This window comes from Filicampus tigris, chromosome 11 (assembly GCF_054856515.1).
Source record: "Filicampus tigris isolate MCC_2025a chromosome 11, RoL_Ftig_1.0, whole genome shotgun sequence".
In the NCBI taxonomy this organism is placed as follows: Eukaryota; Metazoa; Chordata; class Actinopteri; order Syngnathiformes; family Syngnathidae; genus Filicampus; species Filicampus tigris.
In genome coordinates, this window is record NC_141227.1 from 13,285,014 (window position 1) to 13,302,357 (window position 17,344).

General features: G+C 40.6%; 1 protein-coding gene across 1 annotated transcript in view; it reads left to right on the top strand.

Annotated features, from left to right (window-relative positions):
- Positions 1–17,256, top strand: part of eys (EGF-like photoreceptor maintenance factor) — a 149,395-nt gene extending 132,139 nt beyond the window's left edge. Inside the window, exons 42-49 of the mRNA XM_086045079.1 lie at positions 2,808–2,980; positions 7,757–7,939; positions 9,154–9,320; positions 9,794–9,938; positions 13,855–14,017; positions 14,101–14,273; positions 14,391–14,552; positions 15,322–17,256. Of these exons, the coding sequence (XP_085901205.1) occupies positions 2,808–2,980; positions 7,757–7,939; positions 9,154–9,320; positions 9,794–9,938; positions 13,855–14,017; positions 14,101–14,273; positions 14,391–14,552; positions 15,322–16,505 (2,350 nt within the window). The 3' untranslated portion in view covers positions 16,506–17,256. The remainder of the gene's footprint in view (positions 1–2,807; positions 2,981–7,756; positions 7,940–9,153; positions 9,321–9,793; positions 9,939–13,854; positions 14,018–14,100; positions 14,274–14,390; positions 14,553–15,321) is intronic.
- The last annotated feature ends 88 nt before the right edge of the window (positions 17,257–17,344 follow it).

Here is a 17,344-nt window from a genome sequence, read left to right on the forward strand (position 1 = left end):
CAAACATTGATTTTGTTTTATTTTTAACGAAGTATAATGTGGACTAACTGTTTCTTCCAGATGAATAGCATGACAGCAGAATTTCATCACTGGCTTCCTGTAGATGAGTGTTTGCATACCAACAAGCACTTGAAAACAAGTGTTCAGTACCTTATTTACTGCAAAAGACATTTGCAAAACGCAGGTATCTCCACAGCTTATTGTTCCTGCCCTTCTTATACTGTATGCAGTATGGAAATGTAGTATAGCTGGCATATTATTTATATCATGATTGTACCTGGTTTACATTGGTTTTACAATATACATTCGCAAGAAAATGTATGTGGTTTCAGATCAGACCTGCACAACTGCAAGGAGGAATTTTTGACCACTGTTTCAGTTCGGCAATATTCCTGGGGCGTTTGGTGTGAATCGCTCTCTTGAGGTCGGGTCATGCCCCAACATCTCAATTGGGTTGAGGTCGGGTCAGTGACTGGTTTGATATCAGCATCATGCATGAAGCCTTAAAGCAATAGTAAGGAATCATTTGTGTTCTTTTGTGTCGTTTTGCTGCTTCAAGGTAGTCCCTGCACGTTGTGGAGTCAAGGGTATTTTTAGTAATGTTAATAATTAGTTAATTAATTAATATATTTCAATGTGTTTAGTAATGTTAGCATTGACAGTGTTAAGCATTTCCTGGTTGACAGAGATGCTCATCTCTTTATGACCTTCAAGTGAACCACGATAACATGTTGGGGTTTTATTGCAAATTTAGAATTTCAACCTATTGTTACTTTAACATATTTAGATTAGTCTCCAAAATTACCCCTATTTCATCATCAAAGTGCCTGCCAGGGGCAAATTTAAGCAACTGTTTGTCACCATACGAATCAAGTTTGGAGCAGGCCAATTAAAAGTGAAGTGTTTTCAGACTGGCTTCTTCCTCTGCTTAACGTAGTGCACTCACAAACAAAATGAGAAACAAACACCAAATGTTACGCATGCAGAGCTCCGTTTTGTGGCAATTTATTTGGGCTTCATTGTGGTAATGCATTTCATCAGCTTGTTTCTTTTTTAAGACACTTTCTGCACAGCTGGGGACAAGTGATGTTTTTGCAGGAAAAGTCATGAACAGCATTAGTTGTTTTTTTTAAACATTTTTTGTTCAGTCCACTAGTTGCTTGGTCACTGGAATTTTGTCTGATACTTGGTAAAGATGCATTTAGTGTTTCCTAACGAATGACATGTAATTTTGTTATTACTTTCCCTCCCTTGAAAGTGAACAGATGGATGTTTATTATTTAAACCTGTATTTTTTAATTAAATAAGTATATTGCATGTAATCTGTACTATCATGAGGTGACATAACACCAAGTTTACCATTGAAAAATAAAGAGGTTTGTCATATTTGGGAAGCATGAACAATGACTTTAGCGGTCATTCTTTTCATCCATTAATTGGATTAATAACTTGTCAAGTGGGTTAGTTTGTTAGTTTAGTTTAGTTTGTTTTTGTAGGGCTCTGTTTAAGATAGTGACTGTGTTAGACTGTTAATGCTACATTTACATTATGCTCCCAGTGGCCACGGTAACACATGGCCACTGGCCATATATACATATTTATATATATATATATATATATATATATATATACATATATATATTAGAGCATTTCTCAGGATGGACATGCAATTTACTATTAATTGGTTAATAGAGGTTGTCATTTAAACAAATGTGCCCGTTTACAGGAAGACACAATTAATCACATTTACATCTGTAATATTTTGAAGATAATGTGCACGACTGGTAGCGAAAATATGCCTATGTGTATCACTGCACCTTACAAACGGCATTAGTAGGCCGTTAATAATCCTTTCTTTGTACTAGAGCACAGTCGTATGATATCTAACAATGCACTACGCAGGCGACAGAATGTAAATATTTCATTTCTGGAAGCCACTTTCTCAAGGAGCAAAAACACACCCTGCAGAGCTGCTGCACCAAACACATGATTAATTTATGGGCCTGAAACTCACCAGTGCCTTCTCTATCTGTGACTATATACTGTACCTTTGGTACATGTCTCTTTTGCCACCACGTTACTTCGAATGTTGGTTTGTCTTCATGCCAAGCAAGGACTATTCACTGCGGAAGGAAGAATCATTTGTGGTGGTGCATTTTCTGACCCAGACAACCACAACAATTGTTTCCACCCATTTGTTTGGTTTGGATTGGTTTGTGTGTTAGTTAGCAGGAATTACTCAAGAACTACGCGATGAATTTCCATGAAACATGCATACAGTACAGTAGGTAGGACATGTGCATAATGTGAACCCATTATATTTATCTAAATACAAGTTAGGATAAAGGAATTAATGTTCTCTCATGGCTGCCCACACTTAAGGGAACCTTGTTGTGCCTTAGCTTTTGGTGTGAGCAGTGTTTGCCTCATATCATAAACCCTTTGTAGACTTGGCAGAGCATTTTATGGTAATTTTCAACTTGTGGAGATTTAGTGATATACTACATTAACAGCTCTGCTATAACTATAACCAAAACTAGGAAGGACATTTTACTAGAATATATTTTCTAAACTCTTATTTGCCTGTAATTCTTTGTTTAGCTTGCAGACTATAATCTTTCCATCTTGGTGGGGAAATGGGCTCTACTATGTGCACGTATGTTCTGCTTTTATTAATTCAAGTGCGTATCTGGAGACACACAGTTCCTAGTTTACGATTACATGTATCATAGTACACACATCTCCACATGATGGTTCACCCGTTGGTTTAATTACAGTATGTGTCCCTGTGTGTCCACACCATTTAGTGATGCAGAGAACTGGTTCTGCGAGTGTCCTCCGCTTTACACTGGCCGGCTGTGCCAGTTTATGACCTGTGACCGCAACCCCTGCAGTCACGGCGCAACATGCATCCCGAAGTCGCCAATGGAGGCAGTATGTCTTTGTCCTTATGGGAGACAAGGCCTACTTTGTGATGAAGGTAAGGCTGAATGAATAAGAATCAAAAGACAAAAACTCAGTATTAACTGTGCCATACAGGTAGTTGGTACTGTCACTTTGTGAAGGAACACAATGTGAATGCACAGCAATTGCTCTTTTCCAATCCAAATGTATCTTTTAACTATGTTTAGTTGAGATATGTTGGTTTAGAATTTTAAATTTGTAAATGACTTTCAATGTTATATTTTTCATTGTGAAGCAGACTTAGTTACCTAGGGTGGCACGGTGCTGGTTAGCACATACACCTCCCAGTGCAGAGATCGTGGGTTCGAATCCAGCCCTGCCTTCCTGTGAGGAGTTTGCATGTTCTCCCCCTGTTTGGGTTCTCTCTGGGTATTCCGGTTTCCTCCCGCATTCCAAAAACATGCATGGTAGGTTAATTGAGCACTTTAAATTCTCCCTAGATGTGATTGTGAGTGTGAACGTTTGTTTCTCTCTGTCTGTCCTGCGATTGGTTGGCAACCCATTCAGGACCAAGACGGCTGGGATAGGCTCCAGCACGCCCGGAACCCTTGTGAGGATAAGCGGTTTGGGATAATGGATGAATGGGTGTAGTTACATTGTATATGAAATGCGCTAATTACATGAAGCTAATTTGACATTTTGACGTCCACTGTGAGGTCTGTCATTGTTTTGGTTGTGACATGATTGTGTAAACTTGCACAGCATGGCCTTTACTTTCACTTCCACAGCCAGCTGTTTTATATTTGCTTTTCTGGTTTCCAAAATACAGCTGTCCTGTGAACAAACGTCCAAAACGTGGCCCATTTTCAGTTTTCAGTTAAGAACAATGCCCCTAAAACAGCCCCTTTTCACTGCACTCACATCAGAGCAGTGTAGATTTTGTAGCTTTATTAAGGGATTCATCTGCAAACAGTTGGTGAATGGGAGCCTTGAGCAGTTGGTAGAATGAGTGCCTGTTGTTAAGTAAAGGGATTAATAGAACTAAATAGTGCTGAGGATGTAGAAATGTGCTCTTCCTCCAGCAATAAAGTTGGATAATCAAAGCAAAACTCACGGCTGATTTGCTGAATATTTCAAAGGACTTTTAAGTTAATCAGATTGTATTTACTTAAAGAAACTTTTCTTAACAGTTTTTCACTATAAAAGTGGAAAGTTCGATTTTTTTACTCTTCATTTGCTTAAGAGCTGTTTATTTTGTGAATCCCTTAAAGAAGTCAGCCAATAAAGCAGAAGTCAGCTATGGTTCTCACAAGCAAAGGTTTTGCATGACTAAACTAAAGAGCAGCAGGGTGCTTGGCATATCATAGATATGCTCCAGCAGCCACATGCCAGACACGGCAATTCAACCATCCCAGTGTAGCACCAAGCGTGCGTCTGACATTTGAATCCTGCCAACATCCGATAAGATCAGCACAATCACAGCTGATCACTCCCAAGGGGCTTGCTACATGCTCGTCTCAAGGCCACAGAGCCCTTTCCTCATTCCTAATATGGACTACTACTAGAATTTAATAATTGAGCCCAGCAGTTGTTCATGCCATGTTCTGTTATTGTTACAAGTGATTCCCAAACCTTCAGAGAGTATTTACCAGAAGTGGGCATTTTACTCAATTTTGGTGGTCCGTCATTCATCAGCGGCCTGGATACCCATCCGTCATTCATCAGTCCGTCATTTTTGGCGACGAAAAGAATTGTAGTCGTCAGATGGACAGTCTGTCAGTTAAGTCCATCTTTTATTCCGACAGTTGGTCCGTCAGTCCGTTCCCCCACCCTCAAAAAAAGTCAGCAAAATGGGCGTCCTTCAGTGACGGACTGAGAGGTGCATCACTGATGGACGTGTTTAGTGACAGTTACTCTGATGGACTAAAATCCACTTCCCTCAGTGCTTAGTCCGTCATTTTTAAAAAGTGTCCCGTCATTCGTCAATCATCAGCAAAAAAAATTATTTTTATCTAGATGTATGTTGGTGTGTATATACATGTGTATATACACATGTTACTGCGTATATTTCCATAGGTTTGATCCTGAATGTTTGCCATCAATGTTATACATTAATGGCTACATTATGCCGCCGTCCCTGTGTGACCTATATCTTTGCTGCTGTAACAATGAAAATTTCCCCACTGTGGGATCAATAAAGGCATTCTTATCTTCTTATCTTATCTTATAGCCGTCCGTCAGTGACGGACCGACAGACTGGTCCGTCAGTCTGACGGAATGCCCACCTCTGGTATTTAACAATATCAAAGCATGACCTTGATTGTGAAAAGTATACAAACTCACAAAATGTTCCATTTGAACATCGGTTTATGATCCATCTTTGTAATTTCCAAGAACTGAAATGTTGTGTGTTTTTGTGACAGGCACGGCAGCTGTCAAGTGCCAAGTTGCCAAGTGAACACACGCATACCATTATTTACAGCTACTTGGAACAAAGCATGCGAGAATAACCTTGGGCAACTGCTCATTAAATGCTAATTTTATAGGGTATCCATCCCAAGAAATTATCAGCAGTAGTCAAAGGTCAATCCATCTTCCTTTTCAGAATCCCAGCAATCACATTGCATTTTTCAAACCCTCGGGAATGATTGTTCTTTGTCAAAACAAGAACTGTTATGGTTTTAAAGGACAGCTGAGGTAGATGAGTTAAAAGGTCAGAAAAGAAAATAAAAACAAAAAAAATATCTTCCTTCGGTGCAATTTTTTCAGGTGTCGTCTGAAGTGTGTTTAATTTGATACGGTTACTCTCTGAACAACAAGGAGAGAAAATGCAGCAAAAGCCCAGGAAGTGCAACGAATGTTGAAGTGCCTTAGTGGAGTTCATGAAAAATTCATGTATATTTGAGGTGACTTCACTTAGAATTATAAATTACTTACTAATCATTTTTAGTATTAATAATTATTCATTAGTTACTTATTCGGCGGCACGGTGGTTGACTGGTTAGCACGTCCGCCTCACAGTTCGGAGGTTGTGGGTTCGATCCCGGCTCCGGCCTCCCTGTGTGGGGTTTGCATGTTCTCCCCGTGCCTGCGTGGGTACTCCGGTTTCCTCCCACATTCCAAAAACATGCATGTAAGTTGATTGGACTATCTAAATTGCCCCTAGGTGTGATTGTGAGTGCGGATGTTTGTCTCTATGTGCCCTGCGATTGGCTGGCAACCAATTCAGGGTGTCCCCCGCCCAATGCCCGAAGACAGCTGGGATAGGCTCCAGCACGCCCGCGACCCTTGTGAGGATAATCGGTATGGATAATAGATGGATGGATGGATAGTTACTTATTCACCCTTGAATGAATCCTGAATTCACCCTGAATAAGATTAAATATGGAGGATATTAAATGCAATATATTTCAAATGAAATATTAATTGTGGCATCTGTTTTGGATGTACATTTGCTACATTTAGTTTGTTCTACATGTTAGTTTTGTACTGTTTTGGGTCCTCAAGGGCATTTAAATGCTGTAACATGTTTAAAAGTACAGTGTGTTTCAAATCTCTAACACTGACTTTTTGTATGGGCAATTCCTAGTATGATGTACATTTCTATAGACATGTGACTCAAACACATAATGTAAAACCTCCTATACACTTTTCAGCTCTCTTCACAAGCACCTTTGTTAATTATGTGCTCTCTAGTCTAGACCGAGTGAATAACGTGTCATAATGGATTGCATTCAAAGCCACGCATACAGGGACAAAATGTTAACTTATTCACCAAGGTCAACTGGACTGGAATCAAACCTGAAAAAAGTGTCGACGGTGTCATGTTTACATTTAATGCATGCAGCGCTACATGCAGAAAAAATGGTGACAAGTCTGACACTAATGTCAAAATAAACCTCAGACGTTCGAGCTGAGTAAATAATTTAAGAAATACAAATAGGGTGAACCTCAAGTGTTGTAAATTACAAGTCAGTGTCTAATTATTAAGTTGTTTGGTTTAGATCAGGGATGGCCAACTCCGGTCCTCAAGGGCCACTATCCCGCATGTCTTGGATGTTTCCAACCTCCAACACACCTGATACAAATGATCAGCTCATCAGGAAGCTCTGCAGAAGCCTGATAACAATCCTGGTCGTGGTCATCGAGAAAACTGACAATATCCTATGTCTACATATCCATATGTGGTCTGGGGGAAAAAAAAAAGCACCACTCGCATCTAACTTGTTAATTGAGCAAAATAGGAGCAACACGTTGCCATTTGTCTACTTTTATAAAGAGGCAGTTCAGCGGAACAATAAGCAAGTAGGACTCTTAGTGGAGATGATGAGGCTTTATAAATAATTTATGTGCATGAGGGGGACAATTGCAGAGCAGAGTTTTGAGCCTGTTTTGCCATCACTGCCACCATGAAAAGTGTCTTTCGGGCAAGAATGTCAGTTCTGTGCTCACTGTGTTGGGGTGGGCAAAGGCGAATTTTCAGAAATATTGTAAAATTTAACACTGAGTCATAGTGCAAAATCAAATGCAGAGATTCAATACAAATAGCATTAATTCAACAACACGCTCTCTGTAACTAAACTTGAATTGAATGTTACTGTGCTGCCATTGTGTGCAGCAATAGAATGAAGCATTTGGCGGCTGCTTGCCAAAATTCAGCCTAAATAGCTACTAATGGAAATAGAATGGGACTGGAGAGGTGATAGTGTTTGAAAACAGGTCACCATTTAATAGCATTCTGAGAGGATTTAACTCCCTCCATTTAGGTACTGTGTGGCAATAGTGCCATCTTTTGGCGAGTTGTGATGGATAGCACACACCCTCCTTCCAATGTGTCTTTCTTGTCTTGCAGCAGTCAACATCACACGAGCCAGATTCAGTGGTACTGATGAGTTTGGCTACACATCTTTTGCGGCCCACTCCAACATTCCGAGTCTCAGCTTTTTCTATGAGTTCCAGCTGAAGTTCACGCTGGCCAATAACTCCTCTGCTTTGAAAGACAACCTGATCCTGTTTGCTGGGCAGAAAGGACAAGGTCAGCAACCTGTAATATTTCAGGGATTGTGTCTTTGTATCTCAGCAAGAACTCTAATGCTAAATCCACTGCAGTTTTTCAATGTACACAGTGGAGGGGCACCAAAACCATTTAGGTCTACATATCAGCAAAAACCAAAGCTGTTGCTGCTGCTTTTTTTCCCCATCCGTCTTAGCCAGTGGAAATGTTATAAATAGCACATTCCTCATTCCTAAGAGAATTTTTTTTCATATCCTACACAGTTTAAAAGTCACACAAATTACTCCAAAACCAGCACTGTGTCTATCGTTAGTCTCTCGAATCAAGTAAACTCACACAACTTTAGCCAAAATCATTCCCAGCAGGAATTCTTTAGCATGAACCAGACCATCCGAAGATTGTGGTCTGCTGTGCCATGTCAATGGACTGATTGGACCATTTTTCTTCCATCCAGTAACATGAACACAGACAGAAAAAAAATCTTACCATATGGCTATTTTACAACACTGACCCAATGTCAACTGACAAGCTACGTGCAAGGGAATGATGTAATTACAAAACTGCAAAGCTGTCAAATGCTAATGGCCTCAAGTCTGTCCGAATTATCTGTAACAAAAAGGTAGGATATAGTGACTTTTGAAACACATTGAATACATTTTAAAATCCATTGCAGAATTAGTGTTCGGATGTGCTAACGTGACCGTTGCATCGCCAGACAATAGTTTATAAAAAGAAGACACAAAACATTTCTAGTAGAGCCGATGTAGTCTTCTCTAGAGAGTTCAATTCATAAACAAGAAAGAAAAAAAACAACAACACAAGAGCGCTATGAATAATGAAATACCTGCCAGGAGAGAGCGCAGCAAAGTCCTAAAATAGTGCGCATTCAAAGGTGAAATAAGAGAAAAGATGAAATATGAACAACTAAAACAATAATTGCTTTAATGATGTGTCAGCTTTGATCACTTACTTAAAACAGTGAAGCACAATTATTTTATTAATGCATGGGATCAAGTTACACAAAACCGCAGTGGTTGCAGTGGTGAACAATGTCGTTTACAGTGTGCCTTCAAGCAACCACATGTATAATTGAGTTTAAATCTGGGTAATTGATTGTTATTGTTTTTGTGGGTTCCAGTTCAGTGAGAGTTCATGCTATTTATAATATATTTTATGACCTAACTGCACTATATCTGCCGTGCTGTTCATTGCTCATTAACGCCTTCTATTTCCAGGCACTGATGGGGACGACTTCCTTGTTTTGGGTGTGCGGAAGGGGAGACTTCTGCATAAATTCAATCTTGGCTCAGGTATAGCAACCATCGTCTCGGATCGACTCAACCTCCGCATGGACATCCACACTGTCACATTTGGAAGGACCAACAAAACAGGATGGCTGAAGGTGACTGGATCACCGCAGAATATTTATTTGACTGTAAACTGCAGATTGCAAGGCATTAAAAATGGCCAGGAGCTGCTGTACCTACAAAAAGGCAAATTAATCACAAACTTCTTCAAAAAGCATTTTATTGATTTCCCTCCCTCTTTTTGTATTTGACCGCTACAATGTCAGAAATGTAGGCCAGCAGATGCTACAATTTCACATCAGGCTTGTGCTTATTATTTTCGGTCAAAGATCAGAATGAAAAAGAAAATCTGAAATATCACCAAAAGAGTGTGACACGTCAGTGAGAATCCTTGTGGAAAAGAGGTGTTTTTGTCTTTTTGTACGAGGCAAAAACCGAAGTATTTTTGAACTACAGGTAAGTGAACTTCTCTAAGAGAAGCTAATTCATTGGAGGTCATGCTTTTCAACGCTTGAGATTTTCAGATTATTTACAGTACTAGCTCGAGTTTCAACAACGTCTTTCATAGGTTGATGGACAAAGAAACAGAACGGGCTCGTCTCCAGGATCTCTGCGGGTCCTCGATGCTGTCAAGCAACTCTTTGTAGGCGGATATAATGAGTTCAGCCCTAACCTACTGCCACTTGGCTCCAGGTTCCATCAAGGCTTTCAGGGTAAGACGGCCACTTTCAGCAGTGTGCACTCAGAGCACTGGAGCTTGTCCTTCATCCCAGGATCATTGTGCCTTAGTATAGTAAGCAGAGGAGAGACATATAATGAAAACAGAAACCAGAAAAGAGCACATAGGGTGGTTGTATCAACACCTTTAATTGCCGCTGTGTAAATGTATTCTACTGCTGCCAAGTCACTTCAAAAATTAAATTGAAATAATAAAGTGTTATGCGTCACTGATGGTGCAGTGGTACACACGCCAGAGTTGCGTGCGGGCAGCGTGGGATCGGTTCCCGCTCAGTGACGGTGTCTATGTGCGTGCCCCATCGACTGGCTGGCGACCAGTTCGGGGTGTAGTCTGCCTTTCGCCCATTGTCGGCTGGGATAGGCTCCGGCACCTCCCCGCGACCCTGTACACTTGTACAGGATAAGCGGCTTGGAAGATGACATGGCATAATAATTATGAGCTTTGATCCATTTTCTATACATTTCCTCATTAAGGGGTTATGGGTGAACCGCAGCCTATCGCAGCTGATCTTAAAGGCGAGATGCGGGGTACACCCTGTACATGTCGCCAGTTATTTGCAGTACTGTATTGACAAAGTTTTATTCACATTTACATTCACACCTATGGACGACCTAGAGTCTGTAATTTACCTACCATGCTTGCTTTTGGAATGTGGAGAGAAGCCCCCCGAATTAAGGCAAATTACATCAATTTGATTAACTACTATCAATTGTGATTTATTGGGTGATTCTCAATATTACTGTTTAGCTTTACTAAAACAACTGCAAGTATGACTTGGCATTCAAAGTATGCCACAGAGCCTTTTAAAAGGGAAGTCAAACCAAACATATTTTTTTCAATAATATGATCTGTGAAGGTCCACTAATTGAAACAAGGCATTCTGATTAATATTGCATTTGTGAAAAATGAGCAAAATCTATCCATCACAGGGGCGGTCATTTTGTCACTTCTGTCGACTGAAAATGAAATCACAGTTGCTCAGGGCTCAGATAACAACCGATCGTGGCTTAGCTTCAGGAAACAGGTGAGCTGTGTTTGGGTTGACTTCCCTCTTTAAGCCCTTTAACAAGACAACTATGTCCAAAGAACAGATTAATAATGATTATATTCCTCTAAGGCCAATGGAAACAGGTACTTTTGCACTTTTTCACAAAATCAACCAATGCCAATGATTAAAATGTGGTTTAAAAAGTCAGTTACTTGCCTCCTGATATGCCTTGTCATATCCTCGTTCATGAGTTTTGCCCAAATAGTCTAAAGTGTTGCTCCATGTAATCGTTGATGCATAGCTTGCCCGATGCTTGCACTCACAACAGTGACTCAAAGCAATACATTCAGACCATGAAGAAGCAAGAACTAATAAACTGAAATGCAAGTCACACCTGAACAGAAGAAGACTTTCCACCTAATATGCTGTAATTAAATGTTGAACGAGGGGACGCTTTGTGTACGCCCACAAAGCGGAAATGTCTTGCTCAACTTTGCCTGCTTAATATATATTATAACATGCATTACTGAGATTGGAATTGGTATAATATTACGGAAACATTAACGAGAATTACTCCCAACACTGGCTGGGATAAATGCGGCAATGTGTTTATTTACAATGCCTGCTGTTCTGCAAACATTGATATTGAGGAATGCCAATGCCATTATAACCACATTCAGTATTCGGGCCAGTTATTTGCAGCAGAGCCATTTGAACTGTACGGCAGCTTTTTGTGTCCAAGGACTGGAAAACTTTTGTGTCTTATTTATGAGTGTGGCATTCATTTCAATTCAGCCTTTCAAATGAAAGCTTAAAGAAAAAAAGAAAAAAATCAAATCAGCTGCGGTGAACACAGTTCACATATTCCACCTGACCCAAGGACGTCCTCGTATTGGTAAACTCGACACCGGTGGCGCCTTCGCCCCAGTGCTGAGGATGTAATGAGAACTCATGGGCGTCTAATCAGATCTGTGTGACCTTCCTGGAGCCCTAATCATGATGGCTGGCAGTGAACACACTGATAATTCACTTCACTCCCAGTTATCAACAGATCCGCACTCCCCGTGTTGGAAAGGTGGCAGAGGAGACACAGTGACTCCTGAAATGAAGCAGTCTCTCAATTTGAGCCGCTGATCAAATAACAAATAACCGGGAATAGTGTTTGTCGAGTCTCGACACCATTCCATGCAAACATTTCTATTGAGGGCATTTATTCAGCGCAATGTGAAACAGAGACGTCCATACAGTACTGTGTACAACTATATTAAAAAGACATATCCACTGTAAGTAGGCCTGCATTTAGAATGCTGCAACCATCACTTAAGTCTATGTAGACGGCATCAGTGCATGAATATTCATGAGTGAACATGACATCTCCAGTACATCCTGTTTGTGCCAGTGGCCAATGCAAGAGAGAGGGTTGGGCAATGCAATGAAGTGTTATTTTTACAACTTTGCCCATGCTCTGCACTTACGGGCCAAAGTAAATATGGCCTGGATGGGATGGATTTATGGACGCAATAGTCAAACAAGACCAGGTAGATGGTTGATGACAGCCGGTGACATACTTGTTTGGTTATTGTGTGAATGCTCAGAGACAAGCATTCATATTGTTATTTTGCAAGGGTAAATGTTTTGACGCTCTGTGATAGCATCACCATTCCTCTATGGATTCAAAGAAGGTCAAAGAGATATAATTATTCGTAGCCCTACATTATATTGCTTCTGAAATATTTGACTTTTAATTTTAAAATGGATTGTTTTCCTTACCCACTCGCTGGGTAGCTACTAGCTATGGATTTTGAACGGATTGGGTTATACTTTTACCCAAGGACCCAGCAGACTGGGTTGACGATTGGATTTGAGCGGGCTGAAAAGCTCTGAAGATGACGTCCATGTACATTTAGTGTCACATTCTTAGAAAATGTTGACGGTGGGTGGAAGATTGCAGTGGGTACCACTGATGACTTTGGACACAGAGATCAGGGTTCAAATCCTGATCACGGTGGACTGCCCACACATTGAAAATGGGTGGGTTGTATAATTGCGACTCCTGACAGGGAAAAGTGGCTTTATCTTCTTCTCAGAAAACAAAAAAAAATAAATTAATAAATAAAATGATTGTTATTTTTAACCACTAGCTACACTGATACCCTGGTAACCCATTTCTTGGTAGTTTAACTCATCGGTATGGATAGTTTTTGCCCTTGTCGGATGCAAAATTAAACTTAGCAACTGTAAAAATTTGACTGTAATTATTGAAGTCTTCCTTGACAGACAAAATGCTAATGGTAATGTCTGTGACTGAAAATATGAAAGGGTTTCTTAAAGCGGCAGTTACCTCTAATGAAACAATGGACAGTAATTAAATGGACGTGCATAATGTTAAAATGTTTAATATGAAAGTGTAATGTTCATGCTCAAAATGACTGGCTTTATTTTAGAAAAATGTGGACAATACAACTGTAAAAAAAAAAAAAAAAAGTTGACTTAATGTAACTTTACAACTTACAGTATTACATACACTGTTGTGAGCAGTGGGTGGGACATACCAACGTACTAAATACACATGCAGATTATATCGTCATCAAACATATGTGGCGCTTTTTCACAAGATTTATCAGCTACAAAATGTCGGTACTCAAAATGTCGAGGTGGACAGAAAAGACATGATGAGTAGTGACGTCAATGGCATCATTGAATTTACAAGGGATCCACTCAGAAGTCATCCCTGTGTGTCTCACATAGGTTGCATTGTAACTAGGGATTTTTTCGACATGTTGTTATGAGTGTTTTGATTTCTGTCATGGCATTTCGGCTATGTTTTAACTGATACCCCCTTCGATTTGAGACATGCCCCTAAAAATACAGCATCCCTTCCTTGTATGTCTGTTTTTTCAAGGGTGCATTTTTGACATATACTTTCGAACAAGAAGAAATGGAACAGTCCAAAATCTGGGACGCCCAGCCTTTGGGCGAAGCATGGGTCAATGTGGAGTCAACTTGTGTGTTCATGTTCACTGCACGAATGGAGGAACATGTGTGGACTCTGGCTCATCCGTGTAGTAAGGCCACACATTTAATTGACTTTATATAAGTATGCTGGAAAGGAAATCATTAGCTCTGGGCTTGCATTTTCCTCCTGCAGTTGCCAGTGCCCTCTCGGACGGAAGGGAGCGCTCTGTTCGGAGACGATGTCGGTGTGCGACACCGCGCACACTCCACCGCCTCTGTGTGCACACGGCTCCACCTGCATCCCTCTTCCAAATGGATATACCTGTCAGTGCCCCCTGGGAACAGCAGGACTCTACTGCGAGAAAGGTCACACCATCAAACCCAATCTTCATCATTACACATGTTTTTTTCTCTGTTCATTTTGTCAACAAGGAAGCGCTTTCGCTGTTCAATTATTTAACTGCTCTATTGTCCCCATTTCAGCTGTGAGCATCAGTGATCCATTCTTTGGTGGAAAGCGCTCCTCTTGGATGTCCTTCCCCCCGATGAATATGAGACACAGGACTGTTTTACAAATGCAGTTCCAACCGTTATCACCTGGTGGCATCCTTTTCTACATTGCACAACATCTTGGGGACAGAGCTGGTAATAACTATGTTATAAAGCAAAACAATCCTTCATAGTATTTCAATGACAAAATAATTCCAAAATAATTCACACAAATTTGATAGAAAGAGAGCACCCAACCAAACCTGACCTGAACATAACTATTATACATCAATATACACTAAGGATGTGAGTTAGTTTGAGGTTCTTGCAATCCTTAGGATGATTCTCACTGCAGGTTTAAGCGCCCAGTTCCTATTTTGTGCCTATAAACTAACGAAAGTGACACACTGTTTATGTTTAATGATGCATATAAACAGCTACTCATGTGGCAACATCATGCAGCAACGACACAGAAGTAAACAATGAGAAATGCATGTAAATGTTAAACATTACAATACATAGATGGCCTTGGCTGATTCTTCCCATAAGTTTAAATGACATTACCACAATGGCTGCCAATGCTGGCCTTATTTAATGGTCCATGCACCTCTAATGTACCATATTTTATGGTCTTTGCTATCACTGTAGTTCTGATTTACAACTGGTGTTTTTTTTTTAAATTATTATTATTATTCACGATGGGCTGTTTGCGTAGACCTCGGTGTATATCAATTCTGTCTGACTTTTTTTTTTTTTTTTTTTTTAAGGGTACATCCCCACTCCACTTACTGTGCAGTTACACTGAAAGATATTCATGTCGAAATTCCATCCACTTGTTGTGTACACTTAGCCGAAGGAACAGTAAAGTAACTTTTTATAAAACGTCTTCAGGGCAAGTCATTTTTTTTTTCCCCTCTTCCTACAGGTGACTTCCTCTGCCTCTCGTTGATGTCTAACTTTGTCCAGCTGCGGTACAATCTGGGCGATGGTCCCCACGTCCTGCAAACTGTTACTCGAGTAGACCTGAATGCAAGAAGCTGGCACACAGTGAAGGCGGGCCGGATCGGTCAGCGGGGCTTCCTAATTCTGGATGGCAGGGAGGTCAGACACAATGTGACCCAGGGGATGAGCACACTGGATGTTGCCACTAACATCTTTGTCGGGGGCGTCTCTTCTCTGAGCTCTGTGTCCACGCACGCCATCGAAGGGGAGCCAACGGGCTTCACTGGCAGCATCAGAGAAGTGATTCTAAACGGACTTGAGTTGGAGCTGACGGAAAAAGGGGCTCTCAGTGGCGCAAATGTCGGGGACCGGGATGGGAGTGCCTGTGGGTACAAAGTGTGCCACAATGGAGGTCAATGCAGGGCAACAGGAAGTGACGCCATCACGTGTGACTGCACAGCGTTATGGACCGGCCCAACTTGTAACCAGTCTTTAAGCTGTGTCAACAACATCTGTAAACATGGCTCCATATGCTCTCCCGTTAGTCAGACGTCATACACTTGCATTTGCCCCCTCGGGTGGGGAGGAAAGTACTGCACTAGCGAGGTGCCAATAGACACTTTAAAATTTGTGGGACACTCCTATGTTAAATACATTGATCTGAAATACAACAGGAGAAATTTAAGATCCACCCACATTTCTTTTATTTTCCTAACAAACACAAGCGACAGTTTAATCATGTGGATGGGCAGGGGGGGACATGAAGATGATGACTTCCTGGCAGTGGGACTCGAGAGGGGAGGCCTGAAAGTTGCACTTAATCTCGGGGAGAGGATTTCGCTCCCGGTGACGTCAAAAGGTCTGACTCTTTGCTGCAACAAATGGCACCATGTTTCCATTTTAATAAACAGTACTGTCATTCAAGTCCATTTGAACAACGAGAGAATCATCCTGGAGGATGTGGACCCACTCGGGAGATACGTAGCCTTGAACTACGGGGGGCAGCTCTACTTTGGAGGATTTGAAATGCACACAAATGTATCTGTCGTGACATCTGGGCTGTTTTCCGGGGGCTTTGAGGGAAATCTCAGAAATGTTTATTTGTTCGACGAACCTCTTCTGTTTTTAAAAAGCAACGAGGGCTTTAATGTTCATAACGGAAATTAGTAGTAGAGGGTAAATGGCTTTTATGAGAAAGTGAAGAAAATGAGTTTTTAGTTCTCTAGGAACATAGGTTTCAAAAGATCCAAGCATTTGAAGGAATAAGTGTGTGTGTTGCGCTTTTTTGATGTCAACTCACTAGAAAGAGTATGATGGCGAAGTTTAATATTAATCCTGGTTGCTTATTACACTCTGAATAAAACAGTTGATAAAATACCAGGAAACCCAAATTATTGGTACATACACAAATTGAAGCAGGTGTGTGCTGACTCCTGTTTGGCGAGTTTTGATTTGATTGATTGATGCTAAATATAGCCATACCCAATTATTAAAAGGTGTGCACACTTGTGTGACCACATTCTCGTTTTTTTTACTTCCCCAACAAAATGTTTTTTTTTCTCCCCAAATTGAGTTTTACAGGTTGTAGGTCACATCAAAGGTGTAAAGTTTTGAAACGATTTACTGTATCTTAGACAATTTTTAGAAAGCACCCAGACATTAGAAAGGGGTGTGCAGACTTTTCATATCCACGGTATTATGAGGTGAGTTATCACTCTGCAAACAGCTGTTCGATCCCCATTACATAGTCAACGGGTCAGCTGTTTCCCTGGCTTTTTTTTTTTTTTTAATAGTGTTTAACTTCTCTTTATGTTTGTATGACTGTAAAATGTTAGTAAATCCTCATCTGCTGAGTGAATAAAGATTTTGTGATGGTGACAGTTTAAGTGTGGAATAAATTTACATTATTTCCAATGGGCCAAGTGGTGTTGATTTAGAGCTATAGGAAGTCAACCAGCATGACGAAACTAATTGTGTTGGGCTTTGGGCGTTCCGCTGCAGTTCTA